Source organism: Phytophthora cinnamomi (genome assembly GCF_018691715.1).
Source record: "Phytophthora cinnamomi strain GKB4 chromosome Unknown Contig47, whole genome shotgun sequence".
Taxonomy (NCBI): Eukaryota; Oomycota; class Peronosporomycetes; order Peronosporales; family Peronosporaceae; genus Phytophthora; species Phytophthora cinnamomi.
This window is the reverse complement of record NW_027150980.1, coordinates 377,800-404,183: the sequence shown is the minus strand read 5'-3', so window position 1 is coordinate 404,183 and position 26,384 is coordinate 377,800. Positions and strand designations below refer to the sequence as shown.

General features: G+C 57.4%; 18 protein-coding genes across 19 annotated transcripts; 10 read left to right on the top strand and 8 right to left on the bottom strand.

Annotated features, from left to right (window-relative positions):
- Positions 1-3,074: 3,074 nt before the first annotated feature.
- IUM83_15946 (small nuclear ribonucleoprotein Sm D1) lies at positions 3,075-3,624 on the top strand (the record flags this gene model as incomplete). Its single annotated transcript, XM_067940792.1, has 3 exons — positions 3,075-3,088; positions 3,209-3,285; positions 3,377-3,624. The coding sequence occupies 3 exons, from the start codon at positions 3,075-3,077 to the stop codon at positions 3,622-3,624; spliced, it is 339 nt and encodes a 112-aa protein (XP_067790244.1).
- Positions 3,625-4,150: 526 nt separating this feature from the next.
- On the top strand, positions 4,151-5,316 carry IUM83_15945 (putative exosome complex exonuclease RRP40; the record flags this gene model as incomplete). The annotated part of the gene is made up of 5 exons (XM_067940791.1): positions 4,151-4,322; positions 4,402-4,508; positions 4,599-4,681; positions 4,783-4,919; positions 5,000-5,316. The coding sequence occupies 5 exons, from the start codon at positions 4,151-4,153 to the stop codon at positions 5,314-5,316; spliced, it is 816 nt and encodes a 271-aa protein (XP_067790241.1).
- Positions 5,317-5,548: 232 nt separating this feature from the next.
- Positions 5,549-6,262, top strand: IUM83_15944 (Outer dynein arm-docking complex subunit 3; the record flags this gene model as incomplete). The annotated part of the gene is made up of 1 exon (XM_067940790.1): positions 5,549-6,262. One exon carries the CDS (start codon positions 5,549-5,551, stop codon positions 6,260-6,262), a length of 714 nt encoding a protein of 237 aa, XP_067790242.1.
- A 574-nt stretch (positions 6,263-6,836) lies between these two features.
- Positions 6,837-7,685, bottom strand: IUM83_15943 (putative voltage-dependent anion-selective channel protein; the record flags this gene model as incomplete). Its single annotated transcript, XM_067940789.1, has 1 exon — positions 6,837-7,685. The coding sequence occupies one exon, from the start codon at positions 7,683-7,685 to the stop codon at positions 6,837-6,839; it is 849 nt and encodes a 282-aa protein (XP_067790239.1).
- A 744-nt stretch (positions 7,686-8,429) lies between these two features.
- On the top strand, positions 8,430-9,278 carry IUM83_15942 (putative voltage-dependent anion-selective channel protein; the record flags this gene model as incomplete). Its single annotated transcript, XM_067940788.1, has 1 exon — positions 8,430-9,278. The coding sequence occupies one exon, from the start codon at positions 8,430-8,432 to the stop codon at positions 9,276-9,278; it is 849 nt and encodes a 282-aa protein (XP_067790240.1).
- A 353-nt stretch (positions 9,279-9,631) lies between these two features.
- Positions 9,632-10,664, top strand: IUM83_15941 (Nuclear migration protein nudC; the record flags this gene model as incomplete). Its single annotated transcript, XM_067940787.1, has 2 exons — positions 9,632-10,067; positions 10,156-10,664. 2 exons carry the CDS (start codon positions 9,632-9,634, stop codon positions 10,662-10,664), a joined length of 945 nt encoding a protein of 314 aa, XP_067790237.1.
- Positions 10,665-10,837: 173 nt separating this feature from the next.
- On the top strand, positions 10,838-11,583 carry IUM83_15940 (12-oxophytodienoate reductase 1; the record flags this gene model as incomplete). The annotated part of the gene is made up of 2 exons (XM_067940786.1): positions 10,838-11,366; positions 11,429-11,583. The coding sequence occupies 2 exons, from the start codon at positions 10,838-10,840 to the stop codon at positions 11,581-11,583; spliced, it is 684 nt and encodes a 227-aa protein (XP_067790238.1).
- A 166-nt stretch (positions 11,584-11,749) lies between these two features.
- On the bottom strand, positions 11,750-12,507 carry IUM83_15939 (putative iron-sulfur cluster assembly protein; the record flags this gene model as incomplete). Its single annotated transcript, XM_067940785.1, has 5 exons — positions 11,750-11,833; positions 11,911-11,975; positions 12,057-12,134; positions 12,216-12,297; positions 12,376-12,507. The coding sequence occupies 5 exons, from the start codon at positions 12,505-12,507 to the stop codon at positions 11,750-11,752; spliced, it is 441 nt and encodes a 146-aa protein (XP_067790295.1).
- A 335-nt stretch (positions 12,508-12,842) lies between these two features.
- Positions 12,843-15,246, bottom strand: IUM83_15938 (Ribosomal-protein-alanine acetyltransferase; the record flags this gene model as incomplete). Its single annotated transcript, XM_067940784.1, has 5 exons — positions 12,843-13,766; positions 13,830-14,046; positions 14,112-14,226; positions 14,298-14,995; positions 15,086-15,246. The coding sequence occupies 5 exons, from the start codon at positions 15,244-15,246 to the stop codon at positions 12,843-12,845; spliced, it is 2,115 nt and encodes a 704-aa protein (XP_067790294.1).
- Positions 15,247-15,711: 465 nt separating this feature from the next.
- Positions 15,712-16,190, bottom strand: IUM83_15937 (uncharacterized protein; the record flags this gene model as incomplete). The annotated part of the gene is made up of 2 exons (XM_067940783.1): positions 15,712-15,838; positions 15,925-16,190. 2 exons carry the CDS (start codon positions 16,188-16,190, stop codon positions 15,712-15,714), a joined length of 393 nt encoding a protein of 130 aa, XP_067790259.1.
- A 173-nt stretch (positions 16,191-16,363) lies between these two features.
- IUM83_15936 (putative epsin) lies at positions 16,364-17,585 on the top strand (the record flags this gene model as incomplete). The annotated part of the gene is made up of 2 exons (XM_067940782.1): positions 16,364-16,486; positions 16,545-17,585. The coding sequence occupies 2 exons, from the start codon at positions 16,364-16,366 to the stop codon at positions 17,583-17,585; spliced, it is 1,164 nt and encodes a 387-aa protein (XP_067790262.1).
- A 268-nt stretch (positions 17,586-17,853) lies between these two features.
- Positions 17,854-21,145, top strand: IUM83_15935 (ATPase family AAA domain-containing protein 5; the record flags this gene model as incomplete). The annotated part of the gene is made up of 3 exons (XM_067940781.1): positions 17,854-20,535; positions 20,601-20,845; positions 20,917-21,145. The coding sequence occupies 3 exons, from the start codon at positions 17,854-17,856 to the stop codon at positions 21,143-21,145; spliced, it is 3,156 nt and encodes a 1,051-aa protein (XP_067790293.1).
- A 156-nt stretch (positions 21,146-21,301) lies between these two features.
- IUM83_15934 (histone deacetylase complex subunit) lies at positions 21,302-21,825 on the bottom strand (the record flags this gene model as incomplete). The annotated part of the gene is made up of 3 exons (XM_067940780.1): positions 21,302-21,439; positions 21,526-21,659; positions 21,726-21,825. 3 exons carry the CDS (start codon positions 21,823-21,825, stop codon positions 21,302-21,304), a joined length of 372 nt encoding a protein of 123 aa, XP_067790292.1.
- Positions 21,826-21,960: 135 nt separating this feature from the next.
- On the bottom strand, positions 21,961-22,595 carry IUM83_15933 (Histone deacetylase complex subunit SAP18; the record flags this gene model as incomplete). The annotated part of the gene is made up of 4 exons (XM_067940779.1): positions 21,961-22,084; positions 22,186-22,299; positions 22,361-22,423; positions 22,513-22,595. 4 exons carry the CDS (start codon positions 22,593-22,595, stop codon positions 21,961-21,963), a joined length of 384 nt encoding a protein of 127 aa, XP_067790289.1.
- A 162-nt stretch (positions 22,596-22,757) lies between these two features.
- On the top strand, positions 22,758-23,344 carry IUM83_15932 (uncharacterized protein; the record flags this gene model as incomplete). Its single annotated transcript, XM_067940778.1, has 4 exons — positions 22,758-22,840; positions 22,935-22,965; positions 23,048-23,129; positions 23,220-23,344. 4 exons carry the CDS (start codon positions 22,758-22,760, stop codon positions 23,342-23,344), a joined length of 321 nt encoding a protein of 106 aa, XP_067790291.1.
- A 203-nt stretch (positions 23,345-23,547) lies between these two features.
- Positions 23,548-24,119, bottom strand: IUM83_15931 (rpp14 family protein; the record flags this gene model as incomplete). Its single annotated transcript, XM_067940777.1, has 3 exons — positions 23,548-23,681; positions 23,759-23,896; positions 23,966-24,119. 3 exons carry the CDS (start codon positions 24,117-24,119, stop codon positions 23,548-23,550), a joined length of 426 nt encoding a protein of 141 aa, XP_067790258.1.
- An 88-nt stretch (positions 24,120-24,207) lies between these two features.
- Positions 24,208-24,729, top strand: IUM83_15930 (nucleic acid-ob-fold-like protein; the record flags this gene model as incomplete). Its single annotated transcript, XM_067940776.1, has 1 exon — positions 24,208-24,729. The coding sequence occupies one exon, from the start codon at positions 24,208-24,210 to the stop codon at positions 24,727-24,729; it is 522 nt and encodes a 173-aa protein (XP_067790257.1).
- A 124-nt stretch (positions 24,730-24,853) lies between these two features.
- IUM83_15929 (TPR repeat protein) lies at positions 24,854-26,191 on the bottom strand (the record flags this gene model as incomplete). 2 transcript variants are annotated; one of them, XM_067940774.1, is made up of 1 exon in its annotated part: positions 24,854-26,191. In XM_067940774.1, one exon carries the CDS (start codon positions 26,189-26,191, stop codon positions 24,854-24,856), a length of 1,338 nt encoding a protein of 445 aa, XP_067790222.1. The 2 variants fall into 2 exon arrangements, with proteins under 2 accessions (XP_067790222.1, XP_067790221.1); XM_067940775.1 differs by having other exon boundaries at positions 24,854-25,294.
- Positions 26,192-26,384: the final 193 nt, after the last annotated feature.

Genomic DNA, 26,384 nt, shown 5'->3' with positions numbered 1-26,384 from the left:
GTCTCGACATCCGGCGTCACCGCCTCAATCTGCCCAGCAGACTGCTCTTGTTGCGTCTCGGACCCGGACCGAGACTTGCGCAGCGTTCTCCGCTTGCGCCGTCTTCTTGTTGTGCGGAGCCCGGCTCCGCACAGTTGTTCTTCTGGTGCAGGCCCGGCCGTGGACAGTTGTTCGCCGGCGGACCCTATCTGCGGGCGCGCGATATCAAGCCCGGCTTGATCGCATGGCGCTTCGTCGTGCAGCCCGGCTGCACGACAGCATGCAAATTACGTCAGTGCGGTACGTTTGCAACCGTCCGCACTGTTTGCAGCGTCAACTCCCGGAGTTGACATGCCGTCGTCACCTCGACGCCATTCATTGGCGGAGCCCCTCATGACCGAGGGTGCGTCGGCTCCGGGAGCCGACGCGTCGTTGTCGACCTGACCTCTTCGGGTCAGGGACTGTCCCTTACACGCTTGAACGTGGGTATCGGTTCCCGGAACCAGTACATCTTTTTCTTCTGACGTCGGCAGCATTGCCGACGTTGGTCTGTAGTGGGTCTAACTTGACTCACTACTTTTGCTTACACGTCGCGCTACGTGTATGAGGAAGCGTAAGTACTTAGTAATTACTTGAGTTAATTATATTTGAATACACAAATATAATTTAAATCAGATAAGATTTCAAGTGACTTAGTTTAGGTAAAATGAGAACTGTATTGTTTGTAAATTGATCTTCCTCCTAAATCTGCTAAAACTGCTTTTCATCTATGAAAGCGGTTGACACGTCTGACTGTCAGAGCGCCGCCAATATGCCTGTCTCTGATTGGTAGAAAGATGCTGTTTTCTACCAATAGGATCTTTGGGTAGGTGTGGACCACTCATTGTGGTGACCCACTCCAATGTATCCATTGGTGTGACTTACACCAAGGTGAGGAAGTATCTAAAACTTTTAACAGATATCTTATCTGTTAAATTCACAAGTGGCTTGTAGCCACTTGTACGTGTAACCCCGTTACAGCTGGTACCGCTGACTTGGACCCGTTCGCCATCTTGTTCTTCTTGTTCTTGTTCTCTTCTCTCTTGTTCTTCTTCTTCTCGCCAATGCTCGTTAAGGGGTAATACCTACACAGACCGTAACAACAAACACTCGGTCACACCAGTCCCGGGTCGCGGCACCAGTTGTCGTGTAGGAATTCACGATTTTACGAGTCCTCGTCCCTCAGCCTCGACAATGGGACGAGTCCTCCCAACAACACACGCTTCCCTCGAAAGGTCGGCGAAGATTGTTGGGATTAAACCTGAAGACCAAGTCCGATCCCTTACACCGGACTGGAAATATGCCTTGTGTTGAAGTATCGGTCAGGTAGGTAGAGCCCACTCACAGGCACCGCCAGCCACGAGCAACGGCTGGGGTGCGTAAATATAAACGCTTTCGCGCTAAACCCACTGTGGTCCCTCAGAAAGGAAGGGTACCGGGCCGGTCAAGGCTTTTGACAGGGGCGCCGAGGTGAAACCTCGGCCAACGAGTCAAATACACTGGGGGGCCACGCCACGCACCCAGGACAACGTACAAACGTACAGGGAGGACTCTCTACCTCTCAACACTCGGCCACTATCCACTCTTGGCCTTACCATGGCGAACTCTCGGTCAATGTACTTTAAGCTCACCGGCAGACATACCCCGCGTCGGCCGAGCGTATCCAGACCCTACAGCTAACCTAGCTAGACTTACCGTAGACGGACTTGACCCTGATGGCTTGGGGGGAATATTCTGCTCTGATTTAATAGTTAGAGGCGGTGAGGCCTCGACTATAACTAATTCCTAATGTCTATACAAATATCTAATATAGACCGAGCTTTCGGTCTGATCCTACAACCGGACGAGCCTTCATCTTAAGTCCGGATTCCCAATAAGAGGCAAAAGGTGCATCCACTATGACTACCCGGAGAGCTCGGCGGGAATTTATTAGGACCCGCCGAGCCCCGCAGTCACTAACTAGCTTCCTGTCACTCTGGCGCGGTAAATGTGAGTAGTCAATAGGAGACCTCGGTCATCTTCTCTCAAACTCTCGACGCCGTTAGACCTCGGTCTGGCGGCTCACTTCGCAGTCAAAACCCAATCTCACATTGAGCTGCAGGTCGTTCACTGCAGGCACCGGTGTCGCCCTTGCGTGGTTGGGAGGAAAAGCTGTTCTGTTATTGTTGCCCGAAGGGCTTATCTGTCTTCTCTTAAGTTTCCTATCGTTTAACACAAATATCAAGTATAAACGCGTCCGTTTTGGACCGCCAATTGTAAACTACGACTCTTCGGCCCTTTCTCTGCGACGTGACGGCACTACCGACGACTCGAACGGCCGCCAAAAGGCCGCAGACGACTGGGGACAGGCGCCGACAACCCGTAAGTTCGGATCTTGCCAGTAAGTTCGCAGTCGTATTTAGTGAGCTACAACCGCCCGCGCTTGACTTGGGGTCGTCGACGAGTCATCGTCACCGGCCTATTTAGACAAATTAGCGGCCGGAGAATCCAATCCAATGAGTGGGTCTTCACATCCCGTCTCGGCTTCAATTCTCGACACCACATTACAGTCTTCAGTTCAAGTCTGCCTGACGTACGCCGATACAACGTAGATGAACAAGTCAAGTTAAATTACCGCAAGCGGCTCCTAGCTTGTTTATGCCATTTCGACTAGCAAGCACCTTTGCCGTAGCCGATGGAAGTATTACGATGATGTTTGATGCGTGGTGGAGAACCTCAGCAGCTGAGTTACCTCACCGCTATGCTACTTTCAGTGAAGATTACTATGTGGCACGTGATGTGGCAGATGCTAGAGCTGATGATGACTTAATTCACTACGAGAACTGTTTAATTCACGGGGTCTTCAAATACTTTACCGCGTACTATTCGGTATTCTTCGTTAGAATTGCATGGAGGGAGTGGTGGTGTCGGTCATCCAGATATCAATATTCATTTTGGCAAGTTGGTGTCAATATTCATTTTGACAAGTTGGTGTCAATATTCATTTTGACAAGTTGGTGTGCTCACACTTCATTTTTCAGATCGCGAGGTGGCGAACGGCGCGACAGGAGGTTACCATGAAGCTCGTCAGGTACGTGCGCGCCGCCCCTGCACGATCCAGAGGAAGGGCCTGGCGCCGCCCGTTCGTGAATAAAGCGGTCCTCCTACTCCTCAACTCACTCGCGTCTCTGTCTTGCTCTCCGCTGCGCAGGTTTTTGATGAAGCTGTCCAATGAGACGGTCACCATCGAGCTCAAGAACGGAACGATCGTGCACGGGACTATCACTGGTGCGGCTGCATTCGAGAGGCTTCCAGTCTTTGTTCGCGTCGGCTTGGACTGATGTTTTGTGGTGGTTGCTGTCTGCTTGCTGCGGCGTAGGCGTGGACATCAGCATGAACACACACCTGAAGGCGGTCAAGATGACGGTGAAGGGCAAGAACCCCGTGAGCCTGGACTCGCTCAGCATCCGTGGCAACAACATCCGCTACTATATATTGCCGGACTCGCTGAATCTGGACACGCTGCTGATCGACGATACCCCGCGCGAGAAGGTGAAGGCCGGCGCTCCGGCGGGAAGCGGGCGCGGGCGTGGCCGAGGCCGCGGCCGGGGACGCGGGCGCCCGTGATAGAAGCGCTGAAGATGAACCTTTCCCGTTGGGCGATCTAGGCGGCTGAATGGAGAGCGATCGTGAAGAAGCGCAGTGAAGCTTCGCGGGTGGCGGCGAGATCGTGGCTGCTATAGAAAGCAGCGAGCTGAAACTTGTTGGGATCCGCCCACGTTGGCACAGCAGATAGGCAACCTCTTTTCTAAGTTAAAGGACTTCATTTGAGCGCGGCGAGGAGCGAAGTGCGTGCGTGGCTGAGATCATGAGGGGCTGTAGCAGGTCAGCCAGCGGTGACGGACGAGCGCCGCAATGGTTGGCACGCAGCAATTGGCAACAACAGCAGTGTCAATGCGTCGCCTCCATCTCTACGGCTCAGGCACAATGAATGTCCGCATGTAGGAGACTTCTGTTCCTGTGTCCTCCGCGCGTGGACGAACAACATGGCGGTGCCTGCCAACCAGGCAATGCACTTGATCGTACCTAAGTGAATGTACCAGCTTCACTATCCGTGCAGCCAACAACAGTCGCAGTAGCAGCAGCAGCCGAGATGCCGCAGCAGAACAAGCGTAAGGCCGAGGAGGACACCGCCGACGCGGACGCCAGCAACTTCTTGGAGGACGCGCAGCGCTCCGTGGACTTCCTCTTCTCCTCGGTGGTGGTGCTGCCGGGCGACGACGTCACTTCCACGCTGACCAAAACCACGCGGCGCGTCAAACTCGGTGCGTTGGCTGAGTAGTGAGAGCGGTAGGAGGAGGACCGGGTCTCTCATTATTTGTATGCGCTGCTCTGGATGGACAGGTGCTGGGCTGAAGCAGCTACCGGACGAGCGGGTCGTGTGCACGAACGCGGGCGTCCTCCGCTATCGCCCTGCCAACCGCTACTGGGTCGAATTCAACCACAAGCGCGTACGTGAAATGCTGCACTCAATGCCTGCCAGCCTGTTGCCAATTCTTGCCTGTTATTGTGTGTATTTACTGTTGTTGTTTCATGAACAGTATGTTGCGGCAATGGACGACGGTGTCATTGGCATCGTGACCGACCGCAACGCTGAGTTCTACCGTGTGAACATTGGGGCTGCGTACGTGCATGTTGCTGTTTGTTTCAGTATTTGGTGGCGATGTTGCTTGCACAAGACGTCAGCAGCTTGCATCTAACTGCCTTTGATGATGATCTACCCAGTGCCAGCGCTACCTTGGGTGCTCTGGCGTTCGATGGCGCGACGAAGCGGAACCGCCCCAGTCTTCGCCTGGGGTCTCTCGTGTATGCTCGCGTGAGCAAGACCAACCCAGACGTGGAACCTGAAATTACTTGCGAAGGTGGGGTCTTATGTGTGCTTGCAACAGCAGTAGGGTCTTGATTCGCTCAACTAATGGCCTGGTGTCGACATGGTTTGTAGCGCCCCCAAGCGTGACCAAGAAAGATTGGATGACTGGCCTCGCCATTTACGGCGAGCTGAACGAAGGCTATGTGTTCAAGACGTCCATCGGCCTAGCCAAGTCGCTGCTGCACGAAGATTGCCAGGTGCTAGCGTCTCTGGGCAAGAAGCTCGCCTTCGAGGTGGCTGTCGGTGTGAACGGTGTCGTGTGGGTGAACGCAAAGACTACGAAGAATATCACGATCATCTCGAACGCCATCATGAATTCGGAGACGATGTCTCCCAGTGAGGTCGACGCTATGGTGTCGCGCCTCGTGGAAGACGCCGATGACGCTTAATAGAGAAACAAAGCATATCTGCCCAACTTCACTTCGTTTGTACTCGCGTGTCGCCATAAATTCCTGCGCCGTGGCAAAACAAGGCTGAGGCAGCAAATTTAGCGACAGAGCTGGCTGCCGTCGTCGCTTATTTTTGCTTAGTGTTGCATGCTCGGTTCCGTGGCGCAGGGCGGCACAATTGAACCGGAGTCTAGGAGATCAAGCACTCGGTTGGGAAGCTACTGGAGCGAAGATGATGTCTGCCACCGACGACGCGAAGGGCATGATTGCCCAAGAGGAGCGTGAGCTGCGGCGAGTCTTCGACCACCTGAGCTCGTACCGCCAGAAGAAGAGGCTAGCGCAGACGATAAGCGACTGCAAGGAGAGGCGCCAACGACTGGAGTCCAGCCGCAACAACCCGGAGGTGTCTGCGCTGCTCAACGAGAAGGGGGCCAAGATGACGCGCGAGGAGATCGAGGACGAGCTCCGCAAGGTCGATCAGGCCCTCGATAAGGCGGTCGCCGACCAGACTGCAGTCCAGAACAGCAATAGCCACAGCCGCGTGGTCAAGAACGAGGACCTGTACGAGGCTATCAAGGCGCTGGGCAAGGTGTGCTCGAAGAAGGAGATCAGCGACATGATCTGGGAGGCCGACGAGAACCTAGACGGCGTTGTGGACTGGGAGGAGCTGCGCGCCATGTTCAACCGCAACCTGCTCGACCGAACGGAGCTGGAGCCGGCCAACCTCTTCAACGTCGTCCAGTTCATGACGTACGACAAGAAGAACTGCGGGGTCATCACTGCGGACGACACCATGGCCATCCTCTTCGCGCGCTACGGTCAGTCGCAGCTCGAGATGCGCATGAAGCAGCTCTTCGGCGACAGCGACGAGCTCACCTTCGTGGACTACCTGGAGCGCGTGGGAAAGCAGCGGCGCTCGAACGTCGAAGCCCGGGCAAAGGCGTAGCTAGCGCAGCAAAATAACAACGCAAAACAAATACTCGATGAGCTCATGTTGAAGCTGCTGGGAGTTCACGCCCTAGGCCTAGCACGACCGCATGAGTTCGAATGCAGATGACAGCCCACAGATGCAGGAAGTGTCCTTACCGCAGCCACCACGTAGCGCAAGTGCTGCAGAGCTACTGGACCGCATGTGTCATCTCCCAACTGCCACCACAGCTGACATGGCCAGAGGTAGAATTTTCGTAGCCATAGCGCGCCGCGAGTGCGCGAAGCTCTTACTCTTACGCTGTGCCTAGAGCGCCTATCTCTACGATAGAGTTTCTCTAAGATAGGGTTTCCCGGTGGTGTTTGAAGTGGGCTGCGCGTGTCTAATGCACCCTGACATCACCACCGAGATGCAATTGCCGACATGACCGTGCAACCATGGACTAAAGTACTCCACAAGAAACGTGCTCTCATTTGCTTATGTCTCTCTTCTCCTCTCGCCTCTCCTCCCGATTCTCTCCGCTCTGAGATGGCCTTGCGCCCACCTTGCTGATAGACAATGGCCGGATCGGCCGGCGGGGCAAACAGACAGATTAGCCCAGCGTCAGGCCCAGGCCGAACTTGTGCGAGTCGCCCTCGAAGTTCTTGGCGTCCACGTGCACGCTCGTGGTCAGCGTGACGTACGGGCGCACCTTCTGGATGGAGGCCAGCGACAGGAAGCCCTCCGAGTCGATCTTGCCGCAGTAGGTGGTGTCGGCGTCGGCCTTGTACCGGCCGCCCACGACCAGCGTGTTGGAGGCCGACTTGAGGTCGTAGTCCAGCACGGCGGCGTACACCGTGTTGTGCGACAGGTGGTGGTGGAACGAGGCCTGGACGGCAGCGAAGTTCTTCTTGGTCACGAGCGTCGTGACGAAGTCCGTGCCCGTGTAGCTGGCGCCCACGTTGTGCTGCACGATGGCCGACTTGTCCACGTTGAAGGCGGTCTGGCCGCCCACAGCGAAGCCACCCTGCGAGAGCACGGCGGCGGCAGAGACTGTGTTGGACACGAAGTCGGCCTCCGAGTTCACGGCCAGGTTCGTCTGCTTGTACTCGGCGCCGAGCACGCCCACCTGCTTGGCGCTCGTGTTCTTGGCGACGGAGCCGTCCTCGAGCTTGAAGGTGAGCTTGAGGCCCTCAGTCAGCACGTTGGGCAGCTCGGCCTCCGTGACCACGCGGCCCTGGGTGGTGATCTGCAGCTTCTTGAACACCACGCCGCTGGCGCCGTGCGTGAAGCCGCCCGAGACCTTGGCCAGGATCGACTTGTTGGCGTTCAGCGCGCCCTCGGTCGTGAACGACACGCCGTTCGACGCCTTGCTCTTGATCTTGAGCTTGCGCGAGAAGTCGTAGTCGTCGCGCAGGACGTTCTCCGCCGTCTTGGCCAGGTCCTTGTACAGCACCACCATCGTCGCTTTGGGTCTCTTTGCTCCGCTTCCGAAATGAAACGCGAGCCGCACATACATCGGCTGGCTGGCTCCCCCCTCGTCGGACTTAGTTGAAGCCCGTACGGTGCTGCGCATCCGATTTGGCGGGGCGGAGCGTATCTTTGGAGAACGTCACTCTAGAAGTTACCTCACATGAGTGACGGTAGGGCTACCGTGCTTGCTCAGATCTTGGCCACCGTGGCAAATCCCGCGCTACAGCTCTGCGGGCGGGCTGCCGTGCGCCGAGCTCTCGACAACGATGGAAGGCAATGACGTCGCAAAACAGCCGGCGGGCTCCTTCAATGCGGTGCGGTGGCGTGTTTCGGGTTGCCGAATGATGCGGATCGTTTGACAGGCGGCGAGCTCCGGTCGCGGGCGGCACCACCGCCGGGCTTTCTGCCGGTGCGGACGGCGCCAACGAGAATATCCAGCGAGCAGTCCGCTGAGTGCTCACGGCTGTGGGCATGTCGACAGCATCAATCGATCGCCGAGCGGCCCGGCGGAAGGCGAATCTCGCGCTGCAACTTGCAGCAGCAGCAGCTAGGGTATTGCATCACGGTGCACCTGCTGTGATCGGGGCGGGATTTGACTTGTCCTGAGTATGGCCCCGCTTAGGTGCGGCGGGCTCGTACTTAGTGACGGAGATTCAAGCCGGCCCCCTTCCTGGCCTGCTGGGCCGCAGATTGCCATTCGCGAAAAGATCAGCCAGTGGACACTTTGCTCAAGATGGTCGTGCTGTACAAGGACATCGCCAAGACGGCGGAGAACGTGCTCCGCGACGACTACGACTTCTCGCGCAAGCTGAAGATTAAGACCAAGGCGTCGAATGGCGTGTCCTTCACCACCGAGGGCGACATGGCCAGCAACAAGGCCATCCTCGCTAAGCTCTCGGGCTCCTTCACGCACGCGAGCAGCGGCGTCGTCTTCAAGAAGCTGCAGGTGACCACGCACGGCCGCCTGATCTCCGAGGCCGAGCTGCCCAACGTCTTCACCAAGGGCCTCAAGCTGACGGCCAAGGTCGAGGACGGCTCGCTCGCCAAGAACGCTCACGCCAAGCGCGTCGGCGTCTTCGGCTGGGAGTACCAGCAGGGAAGCTACTCGGTGAACGGCGCCATCGACCTTGGCGCCAGCACCGTGAGCAAGGCCGCCGTGTACAGCTTCGACAACGTGCTGGTGGGCGCCCAGGCTGCCTTCAACTACAACAAGTCGGCCGTCGTGGACCACAACGTCGCCCTGAGCTACCGCGGCAACGACTTCACGGCCACTTTGCAGACCAAGAAGAAGTTCAACACGCTCTCGGGCTCGTTCCACCACCACCTGTCGCACGACACCGTGTACTCGGCGCTCTTCAACTACGACCTCAAGTCGGGCCAGAACACGCTCAGTGTGGGCGGCCGCTACAACGCCGACAAGCTCACCACGTACGCCGGCAAGGTCGAGTCGGACGGCCACGTGTCCCTGGCGCTGGTCCAGAAGATCCGCCCGTTCCTGGCGCTGACCACGAGCGCCCACGTGGACGTCAAGAACTTCGACGGCGACGCCCACAAGTTCGGCATCGGCCTCACTCTGGGCTAAGCAGGGAGACGAAACTCAACGTAGACGTGTGTCTGGCCAGTGCTGGATGGGGGAGGTGCCCTCTTGGCCGAGCGGGCGATGTCAAGCCCGCGTGGCGCCGTAGCTAAATGTCTGCAGGCTGATTCAAATAAACACCTCCGTTGCCCATGTAGAATACCCCTTGTTTGTTCGCTCGCTGCGCTCGCACGCTCCACACCTCCATCTTTGCAGACATCTCATTAAATTTTCAGAAGCGCGACGTCAGCACCCGAACATGGTGTACGGTACACACTTGCGCCACACCACCGTTACACCACGTCCATGGATACCGTCCATGGTCGGCACAAGTCAAAGCGACGCAGCACGTGACAACCATGAGCGAGACGGACCGCTTCGACAGCATGCTGCTGACCATCGCGCAGTCGCAGCGCGGCATCGAGCCGCTGCTAGACACGGTGTTCTCGTTCCTGCGGCGCAAGACCGACTTCTTCACGGGCGCCGAGCCGCAGGTGATCGAGGACACGATCCTCAAGAGCGTGCGCAAGCAGGCGGCGCTGGCCGAGAAGGACCAATTCCACAAGAAGCAGCAGGAGGCCGAGAAGCGCAGGAAGCAGGAGGCGGCGCGCAAGGCCGCGGAGCTGGAGAAGAAGCAGAAGCAGGAGGAGGCCAAGAGTCCGCCGCGCTTCGAGGAGATCACGGACGACGACGAGGTGGAGACCAAGGAGGCCTCGCCCGAGCAGGCGTCGCCCCAGAAGTCGGACACGTCGGCCAAGAAGGAGGAGGACGGAGAAGAGGAGGACACCGGTCCGCGTACGTTGTTCTCGTTCACGGCTCTAGCGGTGGGCTTGATTGTCGTTTCGCTAACGGGGTATTTCATTGTTGATATGATATGCGGCAGCGCTCGTTGGAAACGGAGGCCAGACGGACAAGTATGTATGGACGCAGACGCTGCAGGAAGCCCAGGTCAACTTTGCTGTTCCCGAGGGCACCAAGTCCCGGCAAGTTGACGTGGACATCCGCGCTGGGAAGCTACGAGTGGGTCTGCGTGGCGCGGAGCCGTTCGTGGATGGGTCTCTTTTTAACAAGGTGAAGGTGGACGACAGCTTCTGGACGTTGGAGGACGGCAACCGTATCTGCATTTACTTGCAGAAGGACAACCAGATGGAGTGGTGGAAGACCATTATCCAGGGCGACGCGGAGATCGACACCCAAAAGGTGCAGCCGGAGAACTCCAAGCTGGACGACTTGGACTCGGACACGCGCCAGACTGTGGAGAAGATGATGTTCGATCAGCGTCAGAAGGCGATGGGTCTCCCGACGAGCGACGATATGCAGAAGCAAGAGATTCTGCAGAAGTTCATGGCGCAGCACCCCGAGATGGACTTTAGCAAGGCCAAGATCAATTAGGCAGCCTCCGGACTACGGGCTAGTTTTGCCAGGACTCGACCTAATAATACTGCCTTGATGCCCGAACAGATCACGAAGCCGTCGCTATTTTTTGTGCCTGGAAGCCTTCACTCGAAGGCCCGATGGTGTGAAACCAGTCACTTCTCTTTTATTTAGGAGAGCACCAGGACCAAATGGCTCGCGGCCGCCACCACGTTGTGTCAGTTGTATTGGGATCGGATGCGATCAAGTACCAGAGCAGCAGCGCAGCCATGAACCAGCACGTTGGTGAAAAACCCTCAGGCACGTCGAAGAAGGCTACTGAAAACCTCAACAAGGAATGTCATGTGCAGTTCGGAGAGCCCGGCAGCAAACGCGAGTTCACAACCTCCAGCAAACTTGCAGATCCGACAGGAGAAGTGCTGAAGTACCGAGGTGAGCTAGATGCGGAAGCAATGGACATGCTGACTCGCACATCTTCGTGCTACGGCAACGACGTAGTGCCCTACGTTTCGTCGACCCAGCTCGCAACTCAATGGGACAAGAAGGCAGTGGCGGAAACTATTAGGCTACGAAATGAAATTCGAGCCCGAACGGGCCCACGACCGACTCGAGGCATGTCTTACGACGAAGAGGTCGAGTACGTCTCGGAAGTCAAGAGTGCCTACGAAAACAAGTTCAAGATTCACAAGCCTTCGATCATGGCTGCGTCGGTGAAGAATGGTACGATGGCGACCTACACGTCCGCTGTTTTAATCGCTTCTAACGTTCTGGTGTTTGTGCAGACTTGCGTTCAACGCATTTCTCTCTTGGGCACGAAAAGCTCAACTACACAACTTCCAGTCACATCGATCGCCTCTCTCCAGACCAATTCGCCATTTACGCAACGCGACCTCCGCCACTCCACGACCTCAAGAAGTCCACCGTAGAAATCTCTTAAAAGCAGTCGCAGTGCACGTCGGTCTATGAATATCAAATACAGCGCGTTGGAATGATGATATTATTATTGTTTGGAGCTTTGCAGCACCGGAAATATGTTCACGTGCGCCAGGGCGTGTGCAAAAGTGTCTCCTCTTGTCGCCGAGCAAGCCAAGCCCGCAGTCCAGCTAGACGTTGAAGCTCTCGCCACAGCCACAGCTGCCCTTGGCGTTCGGGTTCTCGAACACGAACTCGGACGAGACCGGCGTTACCTGCGGAAACGACCACGCCACAAATACGTTAGTCTATCTCCTCCCGCTACGCCAGCGCGTGAATGAGCAAGGCTAACCTGGAAGTCCATGGTCGTGCCCACCACATGGAATAGTGCCTTGGGCTCCACAAAGACGCGAACACCTAAGTAAAAGCAACATCAAGCAACGCCAGACCCCGTCAGACGCACGTCCAGCCTTTTCTTGTCGCTACAGGTGTCCTCACCGTTCTTGCTCACTTCCTCCTCCATCTTCTCCTTCTTGTCCGCGTAGTTCATCGTGTACGACAGACCGTTGCAGCCGCCTACAGTTGTACCAGAATCAGTAGTCTGTCAGTCGCCGCCTATGGACCGACCCGCACCACCAGGACGCGCTGCACACGTACGCGTTCTAACTCCTAGGCGGATCCCGATGGCGTCCGGTTTGTTGGTCAGCAGCTCCTTTATACGCGCCGCAGCGGCGTCCGTCTGCACGAAGCACAGACACAGCGCAGTCGCAGAATTAGTCGCGGTCCTCTGGGCCTCTCGTCCCAGAAATGGACGCACCAGGTTCAGCGGGGGCGGAAGCTCGCGCAGGCGTCGGCGCGTGGGCGGCGTCGCGTGCTCTGCCACAGTGGACAGCAGACGCGGCGCATGGGCGGCCCGGGTGCGCGCCACGGAGCGGAAGAGCGGCGTCATGTGCGGCGGCGTTCCGGCGGCTGAGCTCGCGTCGTGAGAGCCGCTCGAAGGCAAATGCCTCACCCAGCAAGAGAACTGGACCGCCTCCTCGGATTGGTCACTAATCGTGCTCGAAATAGTCGCCTTTTCGACGAATCCGCGTGCGCGCCCATCCCCCTCGCATTTAACAGCTTCAATGACGTAGCCGAGCCGATTATCGTCGCCGTCGCCGGAGCAACGACACCTCGTCGACAACTGGAGCTCGCGGGTGGAGCTTGCTTGCTGCTATCGTCTAGATAAGCGTGTATTGATATGGACGTGGCTAGCTGGCTACATACCTTAAAGACGCCGCGCCGTCAGCCGAAGAGCTGCTCGCGCAGCGCCACGAGCTCGTCCCTGTGCTCACGGATGAGCGTGCGCAGCACAGGGCCGCCCAGCTGGAAGTTGCGGATGTACTCCACCTTTTCCTTCACGGCCCGCGCCCACTGTTGCACCTTCGCTGGGTCGCTGTCGCTCGGGGCCGTCCACTCGAAGATGTTCACGAGGGGGTCAAACTTGGGCGCGGGCGTCGAGTCGGCCTCTTCCTCCGTCGGAGTCGCGTCCTGCGTGGCGTCCTGAGCAGCGACGTTGGCGCTGCTATCGGCTTCGATTTGGGGAGGTTCCTCTGCTTGATGAGGCTTCTCCGTTGTCTGCTGAAACTCTGTTTCTGGAGGAACTGGGGTGTTTTCGGGCAGCGGGGTAGCTTCGGTATCTGGAGAGACTGGAGCTGCTGTCGATAATTCTTCTTCGACAGCGCTGTTGATTATCGGTGGTGCAGATTCAGGTTGGGAGGGTGTCGCCGCTGGTGGCGGTGTCTCTGGGAACGGTTTATCGCCCCACCACTTGTCGTAGATGTACTTCTCCACAGCCTCGATCTTTGCGTCGTCCAGCACGGCGTCGTAAATCAGCATCTCGGCAATTCTGCCCTGGAAGGCGTTTGTGTCACAAGCGCTCTTGGAATTACCCAAGCTCACCACGTCGTTCATAGTGATCCGAATATGCCTCTCGTCTGCGTCACCTTTTGCTGGAGATTCGCCGCCCCATGCCCTGCCGTTCACTTTGATTTCAGTATAGCCTGGGTTCAAACGGTAAGTGACCAGCGAAAATTGGCTCATGGGCACCATGTACTCGCTTTCGACCAGACCCATGTTAGCCAGGAATGACGGTTTGCCCCCGTGAAAGGCGAACTGCCCGTACGGGGAGTTTCCGAAGAATTTTTGCCCCGCATATGAATCGCCGCGCTGCAACCATACAAGGTTCAGTATCCTACCTGCAGTTTTCATGTCAGAATAATGATGGATTACCTCGACTTGAGCTGGCGAGAGCACGAAAAACAGAGTCATGGCCTCGTGCATTCTCAATGCGTCAGAAGTCATTGGGCAGGAGAAGTACACAACTGGAAGCTGGTTGTGTGTATCAGGTACAACCGGTACCCACACGGGTTTTTGCTGAGGTGATGTTGCACGAAATGCTGTCGCGTCGGCAGCATTAGGGTCTGAACTCGCCATTTGGTTTATCCATCTACAAAGAACGATGTCAGTGCTACAAAATGATCATTAGCGTAGTGGCATGGTTTACAAGTGTACCTGTTCACGCCACATGCAACGAGGTCATCTCCAGAGGAAGCTAAACACGCCGCCAAATTCTCAACCTCGACACCCGAGTCAGCTGTGAGCCATGTCACCAAATTATCTAAGAAGGCTGCGGATGTATACAAGTCAGCCTGGCCATCACTGCTGTTGCTGTAGCAAACACAGTAAGCTCGCGCATACCTTTCGACTCAACCGCTGCGGGTTCAATCTCCGGTGAAATCTCCACAGGTTGTTGAGGTCCTGCTGTTGGAGGGGTGGAGCTTTCTTCTACTTCGACTGGTTGCTCTGGTGGTAACGTTTCCGAAGAGGGACCGTTGGATTCTTTCATTCGCGAAATAAGCTCCGTGATCTCGGCTGGAGATTGTTGACGTGGTGCGCTGGAAGCCGACTTGGCAGATGTGTCTCCGGATACGGTTGGTGGTCTTGTAACTGTGTCCGCGGTCTTCGAGGCCGTGGGAGATAAACTCTCTTCCGTTATCGTTTTACTCACTGAATCACGTGACAGCTCTTGTTGATTACCTGCGTCCGCCTGAGTGGCATCGTTCGGCAACGCTGGCGAAAGTTCCTTCTCTTCTTCAGTTTCAGCGGCATCGCTCTGGTGGAGGAGCTGCTTTTCTTCATCAGGCGCAGTGGTGCTCGTCAATTTCGTGTAACCTCCTGGTCGAGATGTTCCGTGCATCAGGGGCTCTTTCGTAACTTCTGAGTGAGCCGCCGACGGTGTGCGTGCTTTGTCCACAGTCTTAGGGTCTGCCTCAGGATGCTGGTGATCCTGCTCAAATGCATCCGACAAGACGCCATCTCCCGATAAGGACGGAAAGCGAGACGAGCTCATGAAGATAAAGGTGGTGACAATAGACAAGTTGATGACTAGGATCAGCCTGTAGCAGTTTAACGGGTGAAGATATTTAATACACGTGTAAGTGTTGCAGGGGGGGACTAGTGTCGCTAGCTGTGAGCACTACACGTACCAAATCCTGCCACGGGGTGTCGAGAAGGACACTCCTCTAGATTCTTGTCCTTGCTGTTGTGAATTGTCCTGGATCCTTTCACTGCCGTTGCTGTCCCCATCGTCGTCGCTCATGGGAGCAACACGCCCCTTCTTGCTCCGGCTTTGCTTCGATAAGCGCATGGTTTCGTAGTTGAATGGCCAGGCCGCCTGAGCACGCCGCCAACTCCAACAGCACCCAGCGTTTATTGCTTGGCGACTGCAGATCGCGACTAAACGGGCGTGTGACGCTTCAGATAAGGCACAAAATGGCGATGGCAACATCGAAGCGCGATGCTGAGACCAAGGCCGTTAATAAAGCTCGTTCACCACGTCCCATTGCGTTTGTGCACCTCGAACTCGTTATTCCTTGCCGGTCGCCAAAAACCAAGATGGGCTTCGTTGCACCTAACTTTTCAGTCCCCATGTTCCACTTCTCAGAAAAAGAGCCGCACCGCAACCTGCCCACCACTGCACCAACCACTGCCGCACCAAAGACAACAACCTCTGTGACTCCCCGATCTGAAAGTAGAGCCAAAGTGCGCGTGTCCGCTTGTCTTGACTGTTCCTGCCCACTCCCCTGCTCCTGCCTCTGCGCTACATCTAAGCTTAGTACGGGTCCGACTCGTTGAGCCACTTGTCCAGCCCCTTGAGCGGCTTGGCCTGCTTGACCGCCTTCTTGTGCTCCGCGATCTTGCTGGGCATGGCCGCCAGCGCCGCCTGCACCTTCTTGACGCTGTCCTCAGACCAAACAAACCCACACGCAGCGACATCAGTCCAATGGCCCCAACCACCCAGCGCCCACACCACGCAGCCACGCACCGCTCGAACTCGTTGCGCTGGTTCTTGTGGCCCTTGAGCGGCCGCATCACGTGGTGCTTCTGCGGCCGGTCCCAGGTCTCGAGCCAGCCGCCCTTGCCCTCCTCCCACGTGCCCACGAGGCCGTTGCGGGACGCGTGCTTCTTCACCATGGCGATCTTGCGGCCCGAGATCAGCGGCTGCTTCCACTTGCCGTCCACCAGGCGCGGCTTCATGGCGGCCTCGGCCTCGGCCGCGCTCAGGCGGAGGAATCGCTGCACGCCGCTCATGACTCCTGGTCGATCGTCTCTCTATTGCTCGCAAGCAAAACCAGCGGTTTGAGTGCGCCCGAATTTCAGCCAGTCAACGAGGCTGTATGAGTTTTCGACCAATGATATGCATTCGGACTTAAAACGAAGTGGAGGCGCGATTCTGGTTTGAAAGCGCACTCTTACTCCGAGCGATGGACATGGCGGCCGCCGCCCCGCAGATGGCCATGAACCGGGCCTACGCGGCGCCGCAGCAGTTCCAGCAGCCGCAGGAGCCCAAGCAGATCACGACGGAGCAGATCCAGGTGCGTCGCGCCGCGCCGTCGCGGCGTCCAGTCTCCCTTTCTAACCGGAGATACGCCCCCTGTTGTGCAGGCCATGCTGGACGAGAACTCGAGCCTCATCGTGGAGATCATCGAGCTCAACACGCAGATCAAGCACGGCAAGGGCACGGCGCAGCTGGGCGAGTTCACGGAGAAGCTGGACAAGAAGCGCAAGAACCTCAACAAGAACCTCATGACGCTGGCCAAGTGGGCCGACGAGTCCTCCGAGACGTCCCCCAGGCAGCCGCAGGCCTACGCGCAGCCCCAAATGGCTCAGCAGCAGCAGTACGCGCGCGCCGGCATGATGCAGATGCCTATGGCCAACCAGGCGCAGTACCAGGCCCAAGCCCAAGCTCAAGCGAGAGCCCAAGCCCAGGCGCGGCTTCAAGCGCAGGCCCAGGCTCAGGCACAGGCCCAAGCCTACGCACAGGCTCAGTACCAGGCGCGCATGAACCCGATGATGGCTCAGCAGTACGGGCAGATGAACGTTATGGCTCAGCAGCAGCAACAACAACAACAACAGCAGCAGCAGCGATTCGCTAACGGCGGCATGCCCTACGGCGTCCCAGGTAGTGGAGCGATGTCGCACCCCGTCCGCATGAGCAACGCCATGCCGATCCCCACGAGCTACGCAGACAACCGAGGCGCGATGGCGCCCAACATGGGCTTCCAGATGGGCCCCCAGGGGTACGGCATGATGGCCCCGACGCAGATGCAGCGCATGAACCCCGCCGCGCCAGGAATGGCTCCACAGAGTATGCCTCAGCAGGGGATGCAGCAGCAGACCATGGCTCACCAGAGTATGGCAATGCCCCAGCAGAGCATGGCAATGGCGCAGCAGAGCATGGCGATGCCGCAGCAAAGTATGGGCATGCCGCAGCAAAGTATGGCCATGCCGCAGCAGAGCATGGCGATGCCGCAACAGAGTATGGCGATGCCGCAGCAGAGTATGGCGATGCCCCAGCAAAGCATGCCGATGGGCCAGCAAGGAATGCCGCAGCAGGGCATGCAGATGCCCCAGCAAGGCATGGCTCCGATGCAGATGAACGGCCCGCCGAACTCGGGCCCCATGCCTGACGCCTCGAGCAACTAGGTGTTGAAGAGCGCTGAAGCTGTACGGTAGCCAACTCGTCCATGAAGAATCCATTTTCACTATTTTTTGCTGCCGGCGTCTACATGTGCGAGTCAATTTGCCTGCAGGTGTTTGAAGTCGTCCTCCTCGCGTCCTCCACATCAAATCGCCAGCAGTTTCGGATTGACTACCCGGTAGCCAGTGGGCGTTTTCAAAGCCAACGGGCATATTTGGCGGGAAGCGCCGAAGAGCTTTGGGCCGCTAGTTGCCCGCCGCGCGCCATCTCTTCATGGCGTCCCAAGGCCTGTCATCGTGGCTGAGCGGGCCCAAGGCCGAGGCCGCCGACGGGTCGGAGCCCCCGCCGCAGGACAAGGGCAAGGCCGCCAGCGACTCGCCACTGGACATCAGCCTCGCCCAGCTGCGCGCCAAGGAGACCATCACGAGCATCAGCCCCGAGAAGCGCTCGCAGGTCGAGGAGATCGACAGCGAGGCGGACGACGCCGAGTTCGACGAGAGAGCGCACTGGGCCAGGAGAGGCAGCCGGAAGAAGGCCAGGGCGACGCGCAGAGCCGCCAGGGCCGCGGACAAGTCGCAGCCGTCGATCGCGCTCTTCTGCGTCAAGGAGGCGGCCCCAGCCAGCGAGAAACTCGAGGCAGAAGCTGAGGCGGATGCAGTCGCCAGCGCCATTGCCCCCTCTCAATTGGAGCAGGGCGAGAAGAAGGAGAGCAAGAGCAAGAGCAGAGGCAGCAATCAGAAGAAGAAGAAGGGCCACAGCTCCGGGCTCGAGGCGAACTCGGCTGTGGACAGCAGCAAGAAGGACGAGGCCGTGATGAGCTCTGGACGGCCCAAGCGACAGGCAGTTGTGCGCGCAGAGATCCTCCAGCAGCAGCAGAAGCTTCTCGACGCCGTTGCGGCGAGGAACAACGCAGCTTCATTCTTGACCCCGCCACCGTCGACGAAGAAGAAGGCGGGGGAGGGAAGCGCCACGACAAGCGGACGCAAACGGAAGCTTGATATGAACAAGAAGAAGTCGTCACCTCCTGCAAAGGGAGCGCCGCCGGCAAGCTCTCCTGGTTCTACCAAGGCTGCGCAGTCGTTCTTTTTGAGTGAACAGGAGAAGAAGCAACTGCAGGAGATTGAAGCGGTGTCGTCGTTCCGTGAGCAGCTTCGGCAGACGCGCGAAAAAGACCTTGCATTCTTTGCTGGCAAAACAGCCAATCCTTTCTTTCAAGCGCGAGCAGTCACTAAACGAAGCAGCAGCGTTGAAAACAGTGATGGCGTCGTTGATCTTCACGAAGATGGCGAAGGCACTGATGTTAAGCAGCGACGAGGAGCTGGCGGAGGTCGCTGGAGCAAGCCCTTGCCACTTTTCCCTGGAGTGCAGCACGTGATAACGGAATCCTTAGAAGCTGAAGACATGGATACAGGTGAAATCGAAGGCTCGATGCCGCCAAAGAAACCAGTTCTGGCAATTGACAGCTCTACACAAGTAGTCGTGATCGATGACGAAGGTGAAGGAGATAACAGGTTGCCATCTGAAGTAATGGATCACCTGAAAGCGGCCATGAACGGCCAAATAACAACAGAGACTTCGTTTTCGGAGCAGTTCTGGTTCCGCGAATATCTGGATTCCTCGAGCATTACAACGCCAGTAGTTGAAACGATCGATGTTACTTCACCACGACCAGAAGCGAACGCAGACGCTGCTGCCGCGGAGCTAGCACAACGAGAGACCTTTCTTGTCGACGAACTGGTCGAGACACACGGCTTGCGCGAAAAGCGAGTCCGCGAACTTCTTGAAGGACTAGAGCAGGCCAGGGCCAAACGTTTGGATCGCGAGCAGAATTTGTCGCTGGTGGACCGGTACTTGCCTGTGAATGCTAGTGGTCTTGTTGGTAACCGCGAATCACTTCACACACTGTCGTCGTGGCTGAGTGCATGGAAAGTCGGTGGGGGCGACCGTGAGAGGCTCGATTGTTTTGAATCGGAGCTGTTCACCTTTGAGGACCATGATAGCGATAGCGAAGATGAGGTCGGTGACCTATGTCGCCTGTTCATTCTTGAGGGGGAATCAGGATCCGGTAAATCGGCTGCCGTTTACGCATGTGCTGAGGAACTGGGCTACGAAATCATCGAAATCAACGCGGCTCAAAATCGCTCCGGAAAGAGCATCGTGGAACTCGCGGGCGAGGCTACGCAGTCCACCCGAGTATTGCACGTGGGTGGGAAGGATGACAAGGCCAAGAAGAAAAGCAAAAAGAAGCGACGAAGACACTCTGAGAGTCGCCGAAGCCTTGACAAACCCACCGCAGCTTCATTGTCGCTTGTGTTGTTTGAAGACGTGGATCTAGTATTTGACGAGGACAAGGGCTTCCTCAACGCGGTGTGCTCTATCGCTAAACACTCAAAGTGCCCGATCGTCGTGACATGCGCGCAGCTGCCTGATGGATTCCCCACAAAACCTGGACGCTTGTGCCGTGAGCTCCGGAAACCTTCAATGGACGAATTCGCCACTTGGATGCGGTTGGTGGCCTTCATTGAAGGACTTCAGCTAGCACCTACTTTAATTGATGCATTGGGCAAATTCTTCGAGCGCGACGTGCGCCGATCTCTTCACTTTTTGGAGGCGAATTTGCCGATATCGGATGCAAGGACAACGACCCAGTGGCGCTGGCAGAATGGCAGTGCACGACACACCGATGCAAATGAGGCCCGCCACGTCGACGTCCCTGCTTGGACTACTTGGTCAACAGGATGTTCTTCGTTCGATGCCCTAACAAGCAATTTGCTGATAGAGCTGAGTGCTGCCGCTGCAAATGAAAAGAAACCGGAGGATAAAAGCCGCGAAGAAAAGCAGGTTGATGTTGACGCAATGACGGAGTTGGCACAGGTCATGGATGCTGCTTCTGTTGCGGATATTTGGATGACGGCTGGCGGCAAGAGGAACGGGCTTGGCATCGACAACATCGAGGTAGGAAAGGTTACGCAGCTTGCGTCTCATTTCCTAGCATTCTAACGCGGTTCTTCTGTTGCCAGGATTCGTTCTTCCTTAGCGAGCGCGAGCGGTTGGCTGCTCTCGAGTTGAGGCGTTCCAGTCTTCACATGCTAGGAACTTCAACAAATCCCCTTGGTGCGTCGTTGGCACAGGAGCAGGGACCTACTGCGTCTGTGTGCGTACAGCGAACACTGGACAATGCGCTGGAAGCCTCCCGTCGACGAACTCACCAGGCAGCTTTGGCCCAACTGAAGCCCAAGTTTGAGATGCCGCTGGCCTACAAAGGGTGCGTTTCTAGGCACTTCACTGCTCATCACTGCAGTTATATCACCTCACACTATGTTGCACCTGTTCTAGCTGCGGAAACTCGGAGCCACGGTTCGCGCTCGACTACATGCCGATGGTGGGGCGTTTGCTGTCAAGCACCGGTCTGCAAGAAGGCCGACGCCGGGCATCGCGACGGAATCACTATTTAGGCGACGTGCTGGGGGACATGAGCCTCATCGACGAGCTGCCAGCCTTCAACACGTACTTGCAGACCGACGGGGACCACATCGTCGACGCCTCCCCGGCGTCCACGCAGTGATAGAAGACGAAAGTATCTGCATCGCGGGACGATACAAATTAGTGCACGCCCGTGCCTCCCCCTGTAGCTTTGTAATCATCAGAACTCTTCCATTTGGCCTCCTTCGTCGCCGCTCTCGTCGTCATACCCGATCTCTAGACCTGGCTGTCCTTCTATCTATTCCGTGGTTTTCTTGACCTTGGCCACCACGCGCTTGGGGCCCTTGCCGACCGCGTCCTTGGCCGACACGTCCACCTTCGTCTTGACGATCTGGCTCAGAGACGCGTGGAATGACGCGTGGCTCACAGCCGTCACCTGCAGGCAGCAGCACGCACAAGTCCACGAACCAGTCAGTCAGCCAAGAGCTAGCGCACCCCTCTGCGGCATTAGAGCAGTCGTACCACCGTGCTGTATTTCTTCTTGTGCTTGTTGTTGCCGTACTTGCAGGCACGAAAGAGCAGCACGTTGTCCCCGTCCTCCACCGAGAGCTTGTGGATCTGCTGCTGAGCTTTGCTGTTCACTTTGGCCACAGGCACTGCACCACAACACGTCAGGAGGCGGCGGCGCTACGGGGGAGAAGCGTCGCGCCAGCAGCACGCACCGCTCTTGCAGGAGACGGCCACGGAGCCCTTGGAGCCCTGCGCCTCCGCGTAGAACTCCGCCACCTTGGCCAGGAACGCGTCCGTACTCACCAGCACCATCTTCCCCTGTGTGTACCGTGCTGGTCCAAGGCACTCAGCCGAGATAAACCGATATCAAGAATGACGGGAGTGGCACTGTCTTTGAGACACACACGCTGCATTTCAACCTGCACGTCTAAGATGGCTACACGACGGCTACTCGACCATGGCGATGTCCACCAGGTCGCCCGGATGGAAGCGCACGCTCGCCAGAGTCTTGGTGTCGTCGGCGCAACGACGACGACTGCTGTTCACGTAGCCGACCTTCCGCATGAGCACTCTGCAAGCAGCAGCGCACAGCAGTCAGCATCAAGCTCTTCGGCGGCAGCAGCAGTGGGCAGAGCAAAGCACTGCGTACTATTGTCACAGTGCAGGCCTTACCTTCCATCCTTCGTCTCCGACACGACGCAGATGCTCAGCCGCATGTTGGGCTTCTGGGCTTCGGTGTTCGAGTCTTGCACCAGGTCTGCGATCTCGCGCAGCGTGGCGTCGGGCCTGCAGCGACAGCACCTCAGCAACCCAGCTAGCCACTATAAGCAATGGAATCTCCACCTACCACGTATAAATGTGCAGCTCGTTGGCGATCGGCTTGTCGTCCAGGGCCTCGAACGCGTCCGTTCTGCAGCAGCAGAGCACCAATCCATTGCGTCGCATCGCAGTCGCAGTCAGGACCAGGCACATCCGCTAACTTCATGGCGCAGCTCGTGCCTGTTGTGCGCCTCCATGCTGAAGAAGACCCGCAGCAGGAAGGGGCAGTGCTTCTCGCGGTCGATCGGGTCCTCGGGCCGCATCCTTGCCTTGCCTCTTGACCTTGCCTTGACTTTGATGCTCTTTGAAGAGCGTCCACATAGAATCGTACTTAGCTGTATGAATCGGTACAGTGTACCGAATCACGGCCTGCGCAAGTTTGAGCGGTGGTGGCAGTCCAAACAGCAGCAAGAGACGAGCACAAGATGGCGGCGCGCAACGTGGTTCGCTTCCTCAAGTCGGCCAAGGTTTCCTTCTCCAGCTTCGACCGGCAGGCGACGGGTGCCTGGTGAGTGGCAGCGGCGGCGAGTGGCGTCTCGTGGAGCTGTGCTGAGTGTGCTGACGCCTGCGCCTTGTCTATCTGTGGCTGTGATCGTCTGCAGCGAATTCTACCGGCAGCTGACGGCCGAGAAGGTGAGCGCTGCTGGATTCAGTAGGGAGAGCAGATGCAATGGTGTTCTAATGATGATTGATTCGTTTTTTCTATTGGTGACAGACTCGCAAGGTGAACCCCAAGGCCGAGATCGCCTACCAGACGACGCTCACGGGCTCGCTGCCCACCATCAAGCTGGACTTCAGTACGTCGGGGACTGGATTCGTTTGGCTTCCGCTGCGGTACTCTGAGGCTGACTTCTGCTGCGTGGTTGTGGTGCTTTTTGTTATTGTAGTCAACGGCAGCAAGCACGTGATGGAGGTGCCCGGCAAGAACGTGCGCGAGATCTTCGAGGAGGTGGATTTCCACTGCTCGCAGATCGAGACGGAGTACGAGAAGCAGGGCAAGTCCATCGAATAGACAGTCAGCGGACCGAAGACCACACAGCGGTAGCGGCCTATGCCGCTCACGTTGATTTTCAACCGCAGACACAATATACAGGGAGGAGATGAGTTTGAAAGACCGCTGCGTTGCACCAACCTGCCATGAGAAATCCCTTCGGAGACCAAATACTCAGCTCAACTCGAGATCACATGCATTGAGCGTTAAATAGCCTAGCCTCATCACTGCGGATCGACCAGAGCGATCTCTGCTTCCACCTCCTGGTTAAAGTCCGGCTGCGAGGTGTACAAGTTGAGAGTCTTGGCGCGCTCCAGCGACAACTTCAGCAGGTGCTCTCTGCACGTTCGACTTGAGCCTGAACACACCGTCCTCACGTCAGCAAAGTCTGTTAAACCGATTATAGCAAGCCAACAGCAACAGCAGAGTTCGTACCGCACACGCGAGCCACTCGGACGCTGACGTCTTGGCTGTGCGCCTCCGTCACGAACACCAGCGACGTCTCCACCATCTTGCACATTTCACGCGCGCAGCGGATGGCCGCCAGCCTCGTGTGCGTGTTGTAGTACAGAACTGCCCAGCAACATTCAATTCTCACTCTCAGCGCGGCCCATCAATTGACCGAGCAACAACAACGCCCACCTTGGAAAGCGTACTGGGCCAGCCCCGACCCGAAGTCCCCGTAGCTCTTGGTGATGGACTCGCGGATCAGCGCCGCAATGTCTTCCTTCTTGACCGCCAGCTTGCGGGCACCCGTGGCCTCCACCACCAGGTAGCGCGTCTTTAGCCGCACCATCCTATTGCTTGCCGCGCTCGCCAACGGAAATGCGCAAAATTCAAGTTTGACAATACCAGCTGGCCAATCCGCGCGCGCGAAAGACTGAATGGACGCAGTCGACATCATGAGTGCTGGGGACGTCGCGGTGCCGGGCCAGCGCCTGGCCGCGGCGGACGGGAAGCTCAAGGCGGGCAGCGGTGCCTACGTGCGCGACGGAGCCATCTTCGCGTCGGTCTGCGGCAAGTGGCGCATCTCGCAGGACGTCGTGGAGGTCTCGCGCGCCGGCAAGACGGTGGCCTCGGCGCAGGTGCTGCGGCTCGGCGACGTTGTCATCTGCCGCGTGGCCAAGATCACGGCTCGGCAGGTGATGGTGGACATCCTGTGCGTGGGCGAGACCGTGCTGAAGGAGGCGTTCCCGGGCACGATCCGGCTGGAGGACGTGCGGAACCACGACATCGACAAGCTCGTGATGGAGGAGGTCTTCTCTCCCGGCATGCTCGTCAAGGCGGCCGTGCTGTCGTTTGGCGACACCCGCTCCTACTTCCTGTCCACAGCCAAGCCCGGACTGGGCGTCGTGCGTCCGCCCACAGAGCAGGACAGCCAGACGACCGCCATGGAAACGGACTAGAATCGCAGGAATGTATAGAAAAACAACGGCTAGAATGGAGGAGCTGCAACTCGCTATCCAAGGAATACAAGTGCCTTCCATTATGGCCTGACGCTGTCTTCTCTGTTCGCCGCTCGGTACCTAATTATTCATCGTCTTCGTCGTCAGAGCCCTCCTCCTCGATGATCTCAAAACGCGTGAACGGTTTGTCGGGCCGATCCAGGTGCTGCTCATGTGAGGCCTGGTTGTTCTTGTGGCCACTTGACTTGATTTCACCACTCCCATCCTCTTCTTCTTCATCATCGTCTTCGATGATCTCAAAGCGTTTGAAAGGCTTCTCGTCATCTTCGTTGTCGTCTTCGATGATCTCAAAGCGCTTGAAAGTCTTTTCTTGCACTTCATGTTTCGGGTCGTTCTTCATAGGTGAGGCTGTTTGGTTGCTCGACAAAGCACCGTTGACCTCCTCGTGTTTTTCCTTCGCTGCCTTTAGCAACTTTGTCACCTCTCGGTTTTCGGGCTCCAAGCGCAGCGCCTCTTCAAAGTCTTGCACCGACTCGGCATACTTGCCCCTCCGGTATCGCGTCATTCCACGACGACTCCACCCCTTCATGTATTTAGGGTCGAGCAGAATGGAGCGCGTGCAGTCGTCTTCAGCAGCCGCAAAGTTCTTCATGCGAAGATGAACCAATGCACGATTGGCATAGAGGATCGCGTCAGTGTCGTCGTATGCCATACTGCGAGTGTAGTGCAACAGCGCGATCTCCAGCTCGTTTGCCTTAAAGCAGTCGTTCCCCTTTTGCTTTTCATACCCTGCGTATAATTTCCGTGCTTCCGGCTCGAGCTTATCAAGCTCCACCGACTTGGGAAGCGACTCCAGCTCCCGTTTCCGAGTCGCTGCTCGTTTCTCCTGCTCTTCTCGCTGCTGTTTCGCCTGCTCGCGCGCTCGCTCGCTCTCTTCGTCAAGTTCTTCCAGAGCCTTGTCAACGTCGTACTTCTCCCAAGACCTGAAATCGTACGCCGGGATCGCTTTGGATTTCTTTTCGGAGCTTGCTGCTTTCGGCTGGGCTCGCACCAAATTGGACTGCGTGTCCTCAGGCGCTTTTTGCCCTCGAACAGGCGGCAGCTCTCGCTGGACTGGCGCTTGTCGCCTGAGCGCCTCGTTCTTGACGTCCATCGCCGCAGCCCAGTTCGCCAGCTCGTCGATCTCCGTGGTCAGCTCGTTCGTGGTCGGCCCTGAGCGCATGCGCAGGATCTTATTGCGCTCTCGCTCGGGCAGCAGCGCCAGGATGCGGTCCTCCGTGGCCTTCTCCAGGTCGGGGTAGCGGCCTTCCTTGCCCGATCGGAGCGTCGCCAGGATCCCCTTCAGCTCGTCCAGGTCGGTGCAGCGCTCGACGAAGCCGTAGTCCAGCATCTCCACGTCGATGGTCTTGGGCTTGCGCGTGTGCAGCGCGAAGAAATCCGCCGCGCCGCTGGGGATCGCCATGCTCGCCGGATCCGAAATGCGGATCCTTCCAGAAGGCGTCGCTTTACGTGCAGAGTGATGGTCCTTTTGTTGAAGTTTATTTTTGGCCGCAACGAGCTGCGCTACCTTCTGCGCATTGAAGCGGCCGGAAACTGCAGGAATATGGAGACGGCGAGGGCTCGCGCTGGCCCCGCAACCGGACGCAGCAGTGCGA